The 17,469-nt window shown below is 45.1% G+C and overlaps 1 protein-coding gene across 2 annotated transcripts in view; it reads right to left on the reverse strand.

Moving 5' to 3' along the window:
* The window catches only part of LOC115149139 (protocadherin-1-like), a 176,447-nt gene that overhangs the window by 34,819 nt on the left and 124,159 nt on the right, over positions 1-17,469 (reverse strand). For both annotated transcript variants that reach the window (XM_029691693.1, XM_029691694.1), the window contains one exon: positions 12,568-12,787. In XM_029691693.1, coding sequence (XP_029547553.1) covers positions 12,568-12,787 — 220 coding nt within the window. The remainder of the gene's footprint in view (positions 1-12,567; positions 12,788-17,469) is intronic.

Below are 17,469 nucleotides of genomic sequence, written 5' to 3' on the forward strand. Positions count from 1 at the left end.
GTGGCGTGGCGAGAATCTGTCTCCGCACCACGTGCTCTCACCACTGGTGTCCCCCAGGGCTCTGTTCTAGGCCCTCTCCTATTCTCACTATACACCAAGTTACTTGGCTCGGTCATATCCTCACATGGTCTCTCCTATCATTGCTACGCAGACGACACACAATTAATCTTCTCCTTTCCCCCTTCTGATAACCAGGTGGCGAATCGCATCTCTGCATGTCTGGCAGACATATCAGTGTGGATGACGGCTCACCACCTCAAGCTGAACCTCGGCAAGACGGAGCTGCTCCTCCTCCCAGGGAAGGACTGCCCGTTCCATGATCTCGCCATCACGGTTGACAACTCCCTTGTGTCCTCCTCCCAGAGTGCTAAGAACCTTGGCGTGACCCTGGACAATACCCTGTCGTTCTCCACTAACATCAAGGCGGTGACCCGATCCTGTAGGTTCATGCTCTACAACATTCGCAGAGTACGACCCTGCCTCACACAGGAAGCGGCGCAGGTCCTAGTCCAGGCACTTGTCATCTCCCGTCTGGATTACTGCAACTCGCTGTTGGCTGGGCTCCCTGCCTGTGCCATTAAACCCCTACAACTCATCCAGAACTCCGCAGCCCGTCTGGTGTTCAACCTTCCCAAGTTTTCTCACGTCACCCCGCTCCTCCGCTCTCTCCACTGGCTTCCAGTTGAAGCTCGCATCCGCTACAAGTCCATTCTGCTTGCCTACGGAGCTGTGAGGGGAACGGCACCTCCGTACCTTCAGGCTCTGATCAGGCCCTACACCCAAACAAGGGCACTGTGTTCATCCACCTCTAGCCTGCTCGCCTCCCTACCTCTGAGGAAGCACAGCTCCCGCTCAGCCCAGTCAAAACTGTTCGCTGCTCTGGCACCCCAATGGTGGAACAAGCTCCCTCACGACGCCAGGACAGCGGAGTCAATCACCACCTTCCGGAGACACCTGAAACCCCACCTCTTTAAGGAATACCTGGGATAGGATAAAGTAATCCTTCTACCCCCCCCCCGAAAGATTTAGATGCACTATTGTAAAGTGGTTGTTCCACTGGATATCTTAAGGTGAATGCACCAATTTGTAAGTCGCTCTGGATAAGAGCGTCTGCTAAATGACTTAAATGTAAATGTAAATGTAGTGTAAATGAATCATGTAGTAACCAAAAAAGTGTTAAAAAAATCGAAATATATTTTATATTTGAGATTCTTCAAGGTAGCCACCCTTTGCCTTGATGACAGATTTGCCATTCTTGGCATTCTGTCAACCAGCTTCACCTGGAATGCTTTTCCAACAGTCTTGAATAAGTTCCCACATATGCTGATTACTTGTTGGCTGCTTTTCCTTCACTCTGCGGTCCAACTCATCCCAAACGACCTCAATTGGGTTGAGGTCAGGTGATTGTGGAGGCCAGGTCATCTGATACAGCACTCCATCACTCTCCTTCTTGGTCAAATAGCCCTTACACATCCAGGAGGTATGTTTGGTCATTGCCCTTTTGAAAAACAAATTATATTCCCACTAAGGGCAAACCAGATGGGATGGTGTATCGCTGCAGAATTCTATGGTAGCCATGCTGGTTAAGTTCTAAATAAATGTCACCAGCATAGCACCATCACACCTCCTCTTTCCAGATATCAGAAACCTTCCGGGCACTTACCGACTCCCTCCAAACACAGTCCAACCCCAACCCAGGAGGAGCCAATACCCAAGTTTCATCATCCAGAGCTACAGGCGTCGCCGTAGTTTCTCCAGGGAACCTGTACCAAGATCCCAGCCCTCGAGCGGTATGACGGCCACCTGGGAGGATGCAAGGGATTCCTCTCTCAGTGCTCTCTGGTGTTCGAGCTACAGTCCTCCTCGTTCCACACCGATTGGGCCATGATCGCAAACATAACCTCTTTACTATCAGGCAAGGCCCTGGCGTGGGCAACGGTGTTGTGGGAACTGAAGCCACCACCCTGCAGCTCCATATTAGCCTTCAATGCCGAGGTGTGACGAGTCTTCGACCACCCAGTCAGCAGACGAGAAGCCGCCAGCTCACTGTTCAACATCCGCCAAGGGGCCAGACCAGTGGCTGACTTCGCCATTGAGGTCTGCACCCTCGCCGGTGGAATACGGAGGCACTGGTCAACGCTTTCCACCAGGGGTTGTCTAACTCCATCAAGGATGAACTGGCCTCTCGGGAACTGGGAGAGAACCTTGAGTCCCTGATAACGCTGGCAATCAGAATCGACAACCACCTCTGAAAACGCATTTCCTGAGCACCCCAAGCCCCCCAAACCCAGCATTGAGGAGCCCATGCAGCTGGGATGCACATGTCTGAGCCCACAGGAGCATGACAGTGACGTGCGAATGTTGCTACCTCTACTGCAGAGGGCTCGGCCATCTCCGTGCTACATTCGCAGAGCTGACTGGAAATGCCAGGGCTCGCCAGGACAAAGGGAGACCCCCTGGCTACTCATTCACCGTCTATTACTACCCGCAGCCCTCCACTGGGACAACCATCGGCACCAGATTCAAGCCCTCGTGGACTCGGGTCCGCAGATAATTTCATTGATCAAGACTTTGCCAGAGAATTACAAATCCCCTGCGTGAAATATCCCATCCCTCTGCAGATTCAAGCCCTCGATGGACGCCCCATTGGCTCCGGCCAGGTGGAATATCAGAACAAGCCCATTGTACTGCACTGCTCCCAGCAACCCCCTTATCCTAGGGTACCCGTGGCTACATAACCCACTACTCTCCTGGTCCACGGGACACCTACTAGACTTGTGTAAGAACCGCCAGACTAAAAGTCTAAGACCCCCAACAAGAGCCTCACCGCGTCCCCCTGCAATCATTAAAGACCAAAACTTCTCCACTCTCCCTCCCCAATACTTCGACCTCCAGGAGGCCTTCAGTAGAGGCAAGCCATTACCCTCCCTCCTCATCGTCCATATGACTGCGCCATAGAACTCCTACCCAGATCCACCCCTCCCCGGGGCCGTATTTACTCCCTCTCGATCCCTGAAGCTGCAGTCATGGACAATTACATCTGGGAGTCGCTGGAGGAAAGTTTCATTCGCTCCTCAACATTCCCAGCTGGTGCAGGTTTCTTCGTGGGAAAGAAGGATGGAGGTCTGCGTCCCTGCATCGACTACAGAGGGCTGAACAGAATCACGATTAAGAACTGTTACCCCGTACCCCAGATGTCTGCCGCCTTGGAGCTGGCCCAGGGGCCCAACTCTTCACGAAACTGGACCTCTGCAACGGTTACAATCTGGTGAGAATCAGGGAGGGAGATGAATGGAAAACTGCCTTTAACCTGTTGGGGGTAGGGGGCAGTATTTACACGGCCGGATAAAAACGTACCCGATTTAATCTGGTTACTACTCCTGCCCAGTAACTAGAATATGCATATAATTATTGGCTTTGGATAGAAAACACTCTAAAGTTTCTAAAACTGTTTGAATGGTGTCTGTGAGTATAACAGAACTCATATGGCAGGCAAAAACCTGAGAAGATTTCATGCAGGAAGTGGCCTGTCTGACAAGGTGTTGTTGTTCTTGCTTCTGTTTATTGAAGAGTCAGGATCTTAGCTGTAACGTGACACTTCCTACGGCTCCAATAGGCTCTCAGAGCCCGGGAAAAACCTGAGCGATGTCGAGGCAGCCCCAGGCTGAAACACATAATCGCCTTTGCCAAGGACAAAGGGCTTAGGCTCGTGCCCGAGTCGACCCAGTGATACATTTTCTTTCGGCTGTTTACCTAATTGCAGATTCCCGGTCGGAATATTATCGCTTTTTTACGAGAAAAATGGCATAAAAATTGACTTTAAACAGCGGTTGACATGCTTCGAAGAACGGTAATGAAATATTTAGAAATCTTTTGTCACGAACTGCGCCGTGCGAGTGACCGTTATTTACCATTGGGATAGTGTCTTGAACGCACGAACAAAACGTCGCTGTTGGAACATAACTATGGATTATTTTGGACCAAACCTACATTTGTTATTGAAGTAGAAGTCCTGGGAGTGCATTCTGACGAAGAACAGGAAAGGTAATCAAACTTTTCTAATAGTAAATCTGACTTTGGTGAAGGCTAAACTTGGTGGGTGTCTAAATAGCTAGCCCTGTGATGCCGGGCTATCTACTTAGAATATTGCAAAATGTGCTTTCACCGAAAAGCTATTTTAAAATCGGACATATCGAGTGCATAAAGGAGTAATGTATTTATAATTCTTAAAATAATTGTTATGCTTTTTGTGAACGTTTATCGTGAGTAATTTAGTAAATTGTTAGTAAATTCGCCGGAAGTTTGCGGGGGGTATGCTAGTTCTGAACATCACATGCTAATGTAAAACGCTGGTTTTTGATATAAATATGAACTTGATTGAACAAAACATGCATGTATTGTATAACATAATGTCCTAGGTGTGTCATTTGATGAAGATCATCAAAGGTTAGTGCTGCATTTAGCTGTCTTCTGGGTTTTTGTGACATTATATGCTAGCTTGAAAAATGGGTGTCTGATTATTTCTGGCTGGGTACTCTGCTGACATAATCTAATGTTTTGCTTTCGTAGTAAAGCCTTTTTGAAATCGGACAGTGTGGTTAGATTAATGAGAGTCTTGTCTTTAAATAGCTGTAAAATAGTCATATGTTTGAGAAATTGAAGTAATAGCATTTCAAAGGTATTTGAAAATCGCGCCACAGGATTCAACTGGCTGTTACGTAGGTGGGACGAATTCGTCCCGCCTGCCCTAGAGAGGTTAACACCCCTAGTGGCCACTATGAGTGATTAGTCATGCCATTCGGATTACCGAATTTACCGGCAGTCTTTCAAGCATTGGTCAAAGACACTCAGAGATATGTTAAATTGGTTCTCCAAGACCTTTCCAGAACACATCCTGCACGTCCGCCAAGTCCTGAGATGCCTCCTGCATCCAACTATACGTCGAGATTGAGAAGTGTGAGTTCCATGTATCCCAAGTGTTTTTCCTGGGCCACATTATCTTTACCGCTGGCATCCATATGGACCCTGTTAAGATTAGGGTGGTCACTGACTGGCCCCGTCCCGCCTCACTCAAACAACTCCAGCGGTTCCTCTGGTGGCAGAGCCTCTCCCGGCCCTAACCCGCAAGTCCCAGACCCGTTTTGGTTGGACCCCTGAAGCTAAGAGGGCATTCATGGAGCTCAAGGGATATTTCACCTCCGGACCCATCCTTGGTCATCCTGATCCTGATCCTTCTCATCCCTTCTCATCCCTTCGAGCTGACGCCTCGGACACCGGAGCAGGTGTGGTCCTTTGACAGCAGAACAAGGAGGACAAAATGCACCCATGTGCCTTTCTTTCCAAGCGGTTCTTGCCAGTGGAACGCAACCACAATGTAGGCAACCGGGAGCTCTTGGCAGTTAAGTGGGCCCTTGAGCGGGGGAGACACTGGTTAGAGGGGGAACCTCATCCTTTCATGATCTGAAAAGACCATAAGAACTTGGTCTACATTCAAGAAGTCAGGAGGTTGAATGCTCGCCAGGCTAGGTGGGCTGTGTTTTTTAACAGGTTCAACTTCATCCTAGCCTAATGAGGAGAGGGACTCTGAGCCCATCATCCCCAGCTCCTGCATTGTGGCTCCCGTGTTATGGAGTGGCTCCCATGTTATGGAGTATAGAGACCATGGTACGACAAGCCCAGACCCGAGAACCTGAACCTGGCAGGGGTCCCACTAACAGACTTTATGTTCCGCGATCAACCCGTTCGAGTGCTACGATGGGGACATTCCTCTAAATTAACTGGGCATCCAGGGGTTAATCGGACACTGGAGTTCCAACATGATTGAGGATGTGAAATCCTTTGTTGCGGCCTGTTCCACCTGTGCCCAAAGCAAGTCTTCACGACAGCGAACGGCTGGGTTGCGCCAACCTCTGTCCAAACCCAGCCGGCCCTGGTCCCACCTGTCTGTAGACTTTATCACAGGGTTACCTCCATCCCAAGGGCTTATCACTATCCTGGTGGTCGTTGATCGGTTCTCCAAGGCAGCCCATTTGATTGCCTTACTCAAGTTGCTCTCAGCGAAAGAGACTGCTGATCTCATGATTACCCATGTGAATACATTTAAAAAACGAACAAGAACAAAAGAAAAGATATATACAGAAACAAGACGCCTGGGGAAGTAACCAAAGGGAGTGACATAAATAGGGCAGGTAATCAAGGAGGTGATGGAGTCCAGGTGAGTGTCAATAAGCGCTGGTGCATGTGACGATGGTGACAGGGTTGCATAATAATCAACAGTGTGGTGACCTAGAGGCCAGACAGGGAGTATATGAGGCACACCTGTTAATTGAAATCCATTCCTGGTGACTATCTCCATGGAGCTGGTTGAGAGAATGCAAAGAGTGTGCAAAGCTGTCATCAAGGTGGCTACTTTGAAGAATCTAAAATATATTTTGATTTCTTTAATACTTTTTTGGTTACTACATGATTCCATATGTGTTATTTGATCGTTTTGATGTCCTCACTATTATTCTACAATGTTTATTTATTTGTTTATTTCACCTTTATTTAACCAGGTAGGCAAGTTGAGAACAAGTTCTCATTTACAACTGCGACCTGGCCAAGATTAAGCAAAGCAGTTCAACACATATAACAACACAGAGTTACATATGGAATAAAACAAACATACAGTCAATAATACAGTAGAAAAATAAGTCTATATACAATGTGAGCAAATGAGGTCAGATAAGGGAGGTAAAGGCAATAAATAGGCCATGGTGGCAAAGTAAATACAATATAGCAATTAAAACACTGGAATGGTAGATTTGACAGTAGATGAGTGTGCAAAGTGAAAATACTGGGGTGCGAAGGAGCTAAATAAATAAATACAATAGGGGAAGCGGTAGATGTTTGGGTTATTTATAGATGGACTATGTACAGGTGCAGTGATCTGTGAGCTGCTCTGACAGCTGGTGCTTAAAGCTAGTGAGGGAGATAAGTGTTTCCAGTTTCAGAGATTTTTGTAGTTCGTTCCAGTCATTGGCAGAACTGGAAGAAGAGGCGGCCAAAGGAGGAATTGGCTTTGGGGGTGACAAGTGAGATATACCTGCTGGAACGCGTGCTACGGGTGGGTGCAGCTATGTAGAAAATAGTAAAAATAAAGAAAAACCCTGAAATGAGTAGGTGTGTTCAAACTTTTGACTGGAACTGTAAACATACATATATATATACACATGCACACACTACCGTTCAAACGTTTGTGTTCACTTAGAACCAAAGGGAGTGATATACAGTTGAAGTCTTTCACAATTCCTGACATTTAATCCTAGTAAAAATTCCCTGTCTTAGGTCAGTTAGGATCACCACTTTATTTTAAGAATGTGAAATGTCAGAATAATAGTAGAGAGAATGATTTACTTCAGCTTTAATTTCTTTCATCACATTCCCAGTGGGTCAGAATTTTACATGCACTCAATTAGTATTTGGTAGCATTGCCTTTAAATTGTCTAACTTGGGCCAAACGTTTCCACACGCAAGCATCTACCTTTTTTCTCCAAACGATGGTCATTACGACCAAACAGTTCTATTTTTGTTTCATCAGACCAGAGGGCATTTCTCCAGAAAGTACAATCTTTGTCCCCATGTTCAGTTGCAAACCGTAGTCTGTCTTTTTTATGACGGTTTTGGAGTAGTGGCTTCTTCCTTGCTGAGCGGCCTTTCAGGTTATGTCGATATAGATACTTTTGTACCTGTTTCCTCCAGCATCTTCACAAGGTCCTTTGCTGTTGTTCTGGGATTGATTTGCACTTTTCGTACCAAAGTACGTTCATCTCTAGGAGACAGAACGCATCTCCTTCCTGAGTGGTATGACAGCTGCATGGTCCCATGGTGTTTATACTTGCATACTATTGTTTGTACAGATGAACGTGGTACCTTCAGGCGTTTGGAAATTGCTCCCAAGGATGAACAAGACTTGTGGAGGTCTACAATTGTTTTTCAGAATTCTTGGCTGATTTCTTTAGATTTACCCATATTGTCAAGCAACGAGGCACTGAGTTTGAAGGTAGGCCTTGAAATACATCCACAGGTACACCTCCAATTGACTCAAATGATGTCAATTAGCCTATAAGAAGCTTCTAAAGCCATGACATCATATTCTGGAATTTTCCTAGCTGTTTAAAGGCTGTCAACTTAGTGTATGTAAACTTCTGACCCACTGGAATTGTGATACAATGAATTATAAGTGAAAAAATCTGTCTGTAAACAACGGTTGGATAAATGACTTGTGTCATGCACAAAGTAGATGTCCTAACCGACTTGCCAAAACTATAGTTTGTTTACAAGAACTCTGTGGAGTGGTTGAAAAACGAGTTTTAATGACTCCAACCTAAATATATGTAAACTTCTGACTTCAACTGTATATAGGGAATGTAATCAGGGAGGTGATGGAGTCCAGGTGAGTCTGATGACGCGCAAGTGTATGTAACGATGGTGTAAGGTGTGCGCCATAACATGCAGCCTGATGACCTAGAGGCCGGGGAGGGAGCACACGTGACAAATTTCCTTGCTTTTCAAAGAAAAGCAATTTTTTGGGCCATTAAAATAACATAAAATTGATCAGAAATACAGTGTAGCCATTGTTAATGTTGTAAATGACTATTGTAGCTGGAAATGGCAGATTCTTTATGGAATATCTACATAGGCGTACAGAGGGCCATTATCAGCAACCATCACTCCTGTGTTCCAATGGCAAGTTGTGTTAGCTAATCCAAGTTTAGCATTTTAAAAGGCTAATTGATCATTAGAAAACCCTTTTGCAATGATGTTAGCACAGCTGAAAACTGTTGTCCTGATTAAAGAAGCAATAAAACTGGCCTTCTTCAGACTAGTTGAGTATCTGGAGCATCAGCATTTGTCCATTCGATTACAGGCTCAAAATAGCCAGAAACTATTAACTTTCTTCTGAAACTCGTCAGTCTATTCTTGTTCTGAGAAATGAAGGCTATTCCATGCAAGAAATTTCCGATCTCATCCAACACTGTGTGCTACTCCCTTCACAGAACAGCGCAAACTGGCTCTGACCAGAATTGAAAGATGAGTGGGAGGCCCCAGTGCACAACTGAGCAAAATGGCAAGTACATTTGAGTGTCTAGTTTGAGAAATAGCCACCTCACAAGTCCTCAACTGGCAGCTTCATTAAATAGTACCCTTAAAACACCTGTCTCAAAGTCAAGAGTGAAGAGGCGACTCTGGGATGCTGGCATTCTAGGCAGTTGCAAAGACAAAGCCATATCTCAGACTGGCCAATAAAAAGAAAAGATTAAGATGGGCAAAATAACACAGACACTGGACAGAGGAACTCTGCCTAGAAGGCCAGCATCCTGGAGTTGCCTCTTCACTGTTGGCAAAGAGACTCGTGTTTTGCGGGTACTATTTAATGAAGCTTCCAGTTGAGGACTTGTGAGGCGTCTGTTTCTCAAACTAGACACTCTAATGTACTTGTCCTCTTGCTCAGTTGTGCACCGTGGCCTCCCACTCTTTCTATTCCGGTTAGAGCCAGATTGGGCTGTTCTGTGAAGGGAGTAGTACGCGGTGTTGTATGAGATCTTCAGTTTCTTGGCAATTTCTCGCATGGAATAGCCTTTATTTCGCAGAAGAATTGTGTTAAGACTGGTGTTTTGCGGATACTATTTAATGAAGCTGCCAGGTGAGGACTTGTGAGGCGTCTGTTTCTCAAACAATACGCTTATGTAGATATTCCATAAAAAATCTGCCGTTTCCATGGAAATATACCAAAAATTATTCAGATCTAAACATGGATTTGCATTCTTATACTGCATATACTCTAGGGGTGTATGTGAGAGAGTATGTGTGTAGATTTCTTTAGATTTTGTATATATTTGTCCAGACAATTATTCAGAACATGTTTGAGATCTGAGAATAAGAGAAAACGCTGTAATATATACAGTATATTGGTCTAGGCCAGTGGTTCACAAACTTTTTATAGTCCCGTACCCCTTCAAACATTAAACCTCCAGCTGTGTACCACCTCTAGCACCAGGGCTAGTGCACTCTCAAATGTTGTTTTTTGCCATCATTGTAAGCCTGCCACACACACACACACACTATACAATACATTTATTAATCATAAGAATGAGTGTGAGTTTTTGTCTCAACCCAGCTAGTGGGAAGTGACAAAGAGCTCTTATAGGACCAGGACACAAATAATAATATAATAATCATTCATTTTGCTCTTCATTGAACCATTTTACATATAAAATTGTGAATAACTCACCACAGAGTAATGAAAAGGGTGTGCATGGAAGGATGCACATAACTCTGCAATGTTGGGTTATATTGGAGAGAGTCTCAGTCTTAAATAATTTTCCACACATAGTCTATGCCTGTATTTAGTTTTCATGCTAGTGAGGGCCGAGAATCCACTCTCACATAGGTACGTGGTTGCAAAGGGCAGGATACTCTGGCAGTGGCTTCTGATTAAATGACATTTTCACAGAACCGCTTGTTGCAATTTCGATGAGGCTGTCTTGTTCAGTAAGTGGACTGGAGGCTGGGCATGAAAGGGATAATGAATCCAGTTGTTTGTGTCATCTGTTTCTGGAAAGTACCTGCGTAATTGCGCACCCAACTCACTCAGGTGCTTCGTTATATCACATTTGACATTGTCCGTAAACTTGAGTTCAGTTAAACACAAAAACTCATACAATGATGGAAAGACCTATGTGTTGTCCTTTTTATTGCAGACAGAGAAGAGCTCCAACGTCTTAATCATAGCCTCAATTTTGTCCATCACATTGAACATAGTTCCAGAGAGTCCCCGTAATCCTAGATTCAGATCATTCAGGAGAGAAAAAACATCACCTAGATAGGCCAGTCGTGTGAGAAACTTGTCATCATGCAAGTGGTCAGATAAGTAAAAATAATGGTAAATAAAAAATCTTTAAGCTTGTGTCAATACTTTGCCCCTTGATAACCAGCACACAGTATGTTGTAAAAGCATTACATGGTCACTGTCCATATCATTGCATAGTGCAGAAAATACATGAGAGTTCAGGGGCCTTGCTTTAACCATTTCCACTGTAGTGTTCAAAACATCTTTCAAGCTGTCAGGCATTCCCTGGGCAGCAAGAACCTCTTGGTGGATGCTACAGTGTACCCAAGTGGCGTCGGAAGCAATTGCTGCACGCGCATTACCACTCCACAGTCTCCCTGTTATGGCTTTTGCGCCATCAGATACCAACACATCTTGACCACCAAAGTCCATTTGATGTCACAAAGCTGTCCAGTGCTTAAAAATATCCTCTACTGTTGTCCTGGTTTCCAGAAGAGGATGTCTTCCTTAATTTACCCCCCATAAACGTAACAGATATATACCAGGATCTGTGCCAAGCCCGCCATGTCTGTTGACTCATCCAGCTGTAACGCATATAATTCACTGGCTTATATGAGAAGCAGTAATTGTTTCAAAATATCTACTGCTATGTCACTGATGAGTTGTGAAATAGTGTTGTTTGATGAAGTCATTGTCTGTATAGTTTTTTGGGGCCTTTTCCCCCAACATTGTCCCAACCATATCCGCGGTAGCACAAAGAATTAAGTCTTCCACAATAATATGGGGCTTGCCTGTATAAATATTATTAAGATCTGATCATGTGAACATGTACTCACACGACTTCATTCATGAAATGTGTAAAAAACAGTAACCCCATTCGTCCAAAGACTAAATATAGTACAATATCAAAAACTCACATTGTTGACAAACGCTTTGGCCAACTTAAAACAGTCAGATTTGTCAATCAGTATGCTCAGAGAACAAGTGTAACAAAGGACGTTTTTTATTTCCGTTAGGGACATGTTTGGGTTAAGGACCTATGGTTCTTATTACGGGTGCATGGATGATCTTGATAGGGTTATCACTCTTTACTATGGGTAAAAGTTTTTCCATGGACCTAGACATCTGTGTGTATTATGCATAGTGCACAGCTTATATGGATTTAGTATTGTTGTTTGAGCACTGTATACGGTACATAGCAAAGGGAATGCATATCTCTAGATCTGGAACACCTAGCTACATTTGGCTGCAGAGAGAAAGCTTGGCGTAAGGAGGGGGAAATGTTTACGACAAACACACTGTTGTCAACCCAGATACTCCATTAGTCTGTTTTTTAAATTAGCACGCTTGTGTGAGAGGGTCATTAGGAATGACTTAGAGCTCAGAGAGGAGAGCAGAGGGGCTGCTGAGGTAAAAGACAGACACTGAATGCTGACTCCACAATACATAGATCTATCAATCTATCTATCTGCCCCAGCAGCCAAAACAACAGCTAACATATCAATACAACACTCTGCAAACAAAACACATATCACTGTCACTAACACTGTCGGCACATCACCACCCTTTAACAAACAATCAAACAAACACACACACACACACACAGCACAAACAAACACATCCCCACCTCAGGTCACAACCCTGAACCGAAACACGAAACACTTTACAAACACCAGACTACCAACTACTATTACATACAACACACACTGAAACTCACAGAGAATACAGGATCGTACCATTTTCAGGGTGCTCCATTTCCCCAATGCTGCCGTCTGGGGTGGTCCTCTCGTAGTGATCCTCAGGCAGGGTCAGGGGCCCGATACGGGGGCCAGACGATGACTTACTGCTGGGCGTCTCTGACTCCTCCAGGCCGCTGTCATAGTAACTGTGCTGAGATGCATCCTGCAGATCCTGCACCGGATTGGCTGTGGAGAATGTCACTCTGCGATGAGGGAGCTGAAATCAGAAAATATCTTCATCAACATAAAAGTCGAAGATAAACCTTCTTAATAGAGGAATTTCCCCCTTGCAAAGATCAGTTTACTAACTGGCCAGTCGCCATATTCAACAATGGAAAGATGACTACTCATGGCCCACACACAGTACACTCCCCCACCCCCACCCATGCACACGAACACCCCTCGTAAAACTGAGGAAACGACTGGTATAGCAGAAAAGGCCTTATTGCCTATTCTGTGCTGCTGAGAGCTTGTGGTAGAGATCAATAACCCAGGTCTGTACTCCACTCTCCTCTTCTCCATCTTCCCCTGTTCTCTTAGGCAGAACATATCCATTTTAGCAGCAATTGGAAGCAATATGCCAGTCCTTTTAGCACATATACAGGAACCATTCAGGACTGCTTTTAGTGTTCATAGAGCTATCAACACTGGGTTGTTAATCAAGCCTACCGGACCACTAATGCTCTCAGGATGGTTTTATTATTATCAATCATTTATTATCTATCAACCGTTAATTTGCTCTTCCTCTGTGTTTCATTCATTCTTTCTTTCAGTCACAATCAGTACTTCCTATTTGTATTCTGAAGTGTGGCCCCACATACACTGCATGTACACTTCCTTCTCCCACATGGCCCAGTGCAAATGGTCATGGCCATACAAAAAGCCCACGGATAACATTTGCCCGGGACAATTAAGTGAGCCTTAGCCATCAATTTAAATCTAACTGAACAAGATGCTTTCTACCTATGCAGACACGTTATAAAAACTCTCTATGATGTGTGTGTATATGAACAGTATGTGTTTGTGAGTGTGTGTTTGAATGTGTACGTATGTGTCTTAGGGCATAACATGTGTTTCCTCCCTTAATTACATTATTGGGGGGGGGGGGGGGCGCGGCATGTAACCTAGTAGTTAGGGCATTTGGCCTCGGGGATTTTGCTAGTCCAAATCCCCGAGCTGACAAGGTAAAAATCTGTCATTCTGCCCCTGAACAAGGCAGTTAACCCACTGTTCCTAGGCCGTCATTGTAAGTAAGAATTTGTTCTTAACTGACTTGCCTAGTTAAATAAAGGTTAAATAAAAATAAATATCTGTAATAAAAACATTCACGCCACACTTTTGGTGCAAGTGACATTATTTTATCTACTGTGATAAATGTGCACATCACCCTTTGTGGAGAATTGCAAATGGAATTGCTTGATCTACTGTATGAAAGAATACCATGCCTCATGAAGAATGCAAATTGCATTGTTTGATCTATGTTAAGGCCTACACGTACCTTGCAACTCGGATATAATGTACTTAGTATACAGACTTTTATTGGGACGTGGGTTAGCATTGTTATTGTGATATTTCAATCAAGCCGGTTATTGCTTTACTAGAACGGACCGAGGTAATGGTATTCTCAAGGAGAACTCTCAAACTGTGATTAAGGGTATCCTAAGCAGACACATTACTATTTAAAGATAAGGGTGCATTTAGTTGTTTAAATATGGATTCTTGCTAAAACTGCTCCTGTAGGCATTGCTCCAGAGTCAGCATTTCCCTGGGTAGGCTATGTATGGTAGACTGGGAGGCTTGGGCTACGCAGATGGGAAATAAGATTCATTTTTAGTCAGAACACAGCTACTCCACCAGGGCTGGAGTGGGTACAGAGAGAAGACAGAGGGGGCTTTGAGCTGCTAGTCGGGGTCAATGCTGAGGGCTAGAGGCGACTTGGAGGAGATTGTATAGGACTAGAGGCTGGAAACTCAAAGAATTGGATCTGGGGATGGGGCTTAAGCAAAATCAGAAAGAACTGTATGTGGTGCCGAAGAGGATGGCTGACGTCTTCCATGTTTCTAACCAATTGTGCTATTTTGTTAGTTTTTTTGCGTTGTTTGTAAATACTTTTTTTACTTATTTTGTACAGAATTTTGCTACTACCATTGCTTTTGACCGAAAATAACTTCTGGACATCAGAACTGCGATTACTCACCACGAACTGGAAGAAGCTTTTTCCTTTAACGAGTCCAACTAAAAGGATATACTGCTCTCCCGGGGACAGGCCCAAATCCCCGCAATTTGCGTGAAGAAAAGACGAAGGAACAGAGGACGCAGATCGGGCTGCCTTCTGAGAATCTGAAGGCGAGCGAGTAAACTCCCACTGCCATCCGTCCTACTTGCTAACATGCAATCATTGGAAAATAACATTGATGACCTACGATTACGATTATCCTACCACCGAGTTGTGGCTGAACGACTGCACAGATAATATAGAGCTGGTGGGATTTTCAATGCACCGGCAGAACAGAGAAGCTATGTCTGGTGGGAGTGTGTGTCTTTTTGTCAATAACAGCTGGTGCGCGATGTCTAATATTAAAGAAGTCTCGAGGTATTGCTCGCCTGAGGTAGAGTACCTTATGATAAGCTGTAGACCACACTATTTACCAGGAGAGTTCTCCTCTATATTATTCGTAGCCGTCTATTTACCACAACAGACCGATGCTGGCAGTAAGACCGCACTCAACCAACTTTATAAGGCCATAAGCAAACAAGAAAATGCTCATCCAGAAGGGTGCTCCTAGTGGCCGGGGACTTTAATGCAGGCAAACTTAAATCAGTTTTACCAAATTTTTACCAGCATGTCACATGTGCAACCAGAGGAAAAAAAACTCACACATTTACTCCACAAACAGAGATGCATACACTGCTCCCCCCGCCCTCCATTCTGACCATAATTATATCCTCCTGATTCCTGCTTACAAGCAAAAACTAAAGCAGGATGTACCAGTGACTCGCTCAATATGGAAGTGGTCAGATGACGCAGATGCTACACTACAGAACTGTTTTGCTAGCACAGAATGGAATATTTTCGGGGATTCATCCAATGGCATTGAGGAGTATACCACCTCAGTCATCGGCTTCATCAATGAGTGCATCGATGACGTCGTCTCTACAGTGACCATACGTACATATCCCAACCAGAAGCCATGGATTACAGGCAACATCCGCATCGAGCTAAAGGCTAGTGCTGCCGCTTTGAAGGAGCAGGACACTAATCTGGACGCAATATACGAAATTCCGCTATGCCCTCAGCCGAACCATCAAACAAGCAAAGTGTCAATACAGGACTAAGATTGAATCCTACTATACCGTCTCTGACACTCGTCAGATGTGGCAGGGCTTGAAAACTATTATGGACTACAAACGGAAACCCAGATGCGAGCTGCCCAGTGATGTGAGCCTAACAGACGAGCTAAATGCTTTTTATGCTCGATTCAAGGCAAGCAACACTGAATCATGCACGAGAGCACCAGCTGTTCTGGATGTCTGTGTGATAATACTCTCGGTAGCCGATGTGAGCAAGACCTTTAAACAGGTCAACATTCACAAAGCCGCTGGGCCAGATGGATTACCAGGACATGTACTCAAAGCATGCGCGGACCAACTGGCAAGTGTCTTCACTGACATTTTCAACCTCTCCCCGACTAAGTCTGTAATACCTACATGTTTCAATTAGACCACCATAGTCCCTGTGCCCATGGAAGCGAAGGTAACCTGCCTAAATGATTATTGCTCCGTAGCACTCACGTCGGTAGCCATGAAGTGCTTTGAAATGCTGGTCATGTCTCACATCAACAACACCCGGATACCCTAGACCCACTCCAATTCACATACCGCCCCAACAGATCCACAGATGACGCAATCTCAATTGCACTCCACACTGCCCTTTCCCACATGAATTAAAGGAACACCTATGTGAGAATGCTGTTCATTGACTACAGCTCAGCGTTCAACACCATAGTGCCCACGAAGCTCATCACTAAGGTAAACACCTCCCTCTGCAACAGGATCCTGGACTTCCTGACGGGCCACCCCTAGGTGGTAAGGGTAGGCAACAGCACGTCTGCCACGCTGATCCTCAACACTAGGGCCCCTCAGGGGGGTGTAGTTAGTCCCCACCTGTATTCCCTGTTCACCCATGACTGTGTGGCCAAACACGACTCTAACACCGCCATTAAGTTTGCTGACAACACAACAGTAGTAGCCCTGATCCCCGACAACAATGAGACAGCCTATAGGGAGGAGGTCAGGGCACTGGCAGTGTGGTGCCAGGACAACAACCTCTCCCTCAATGCGAGCAAGATATAGGAGCTGATCGTGAAATACAGGAAAAGGCGGGCCGAACAGGCACCCATTAACATCAACGGGGCTGTAGTGGAGCGGGTCGAGAGTTCACTTCACCAACGAACTGTCATGGTCCAAACACACCAAGACAGTTGTGGAGGGCACGACAAAAACTTTTTCCCCTCAGGAGACTGAAAAGATTTGGCAATGGTCCTCAGATCCTCAAAAAGTTCCATAGCTGCACCATCGAGAGCATCCTGACCGGTTGCACTACCGCCTGGTACGGCAACTGCTCGGCATCTGACCTTAAGGCACTACAGAGGGTAGTGCGTATGGCCCAGTACATCACTGGGGCCAAGCTTCCTGCCATCCAGGACCTATATAATAGGCGGTGTCAGAGGAAATAACATAAAATTGTCAGAGACTCTAGTCACCCAATTCAGAGACTGTTTACTCTGCTACCGCACGGCAAGCGGTATCGGAGCGCCAAGTCTAGGACCAAAAGGCTCCTTAATAGCTTCTACCTCCAAGCCATAAGACTGCTGAACAGTAAATCAAATGGCCACTGGA

This window comes from Salmo trutta, chromosome 15, assembly GCF_901001165.1.
Source record: "Salmo trutta chromosome 15, fSalTru1.1, whole genome shotgun sequence".
Lineage (NCBI taxonomy): Eukaryota > Metazoa > Chordata > Actinopteri > Salmoniformes > Salmonidae > Salmo > Salmo trutta.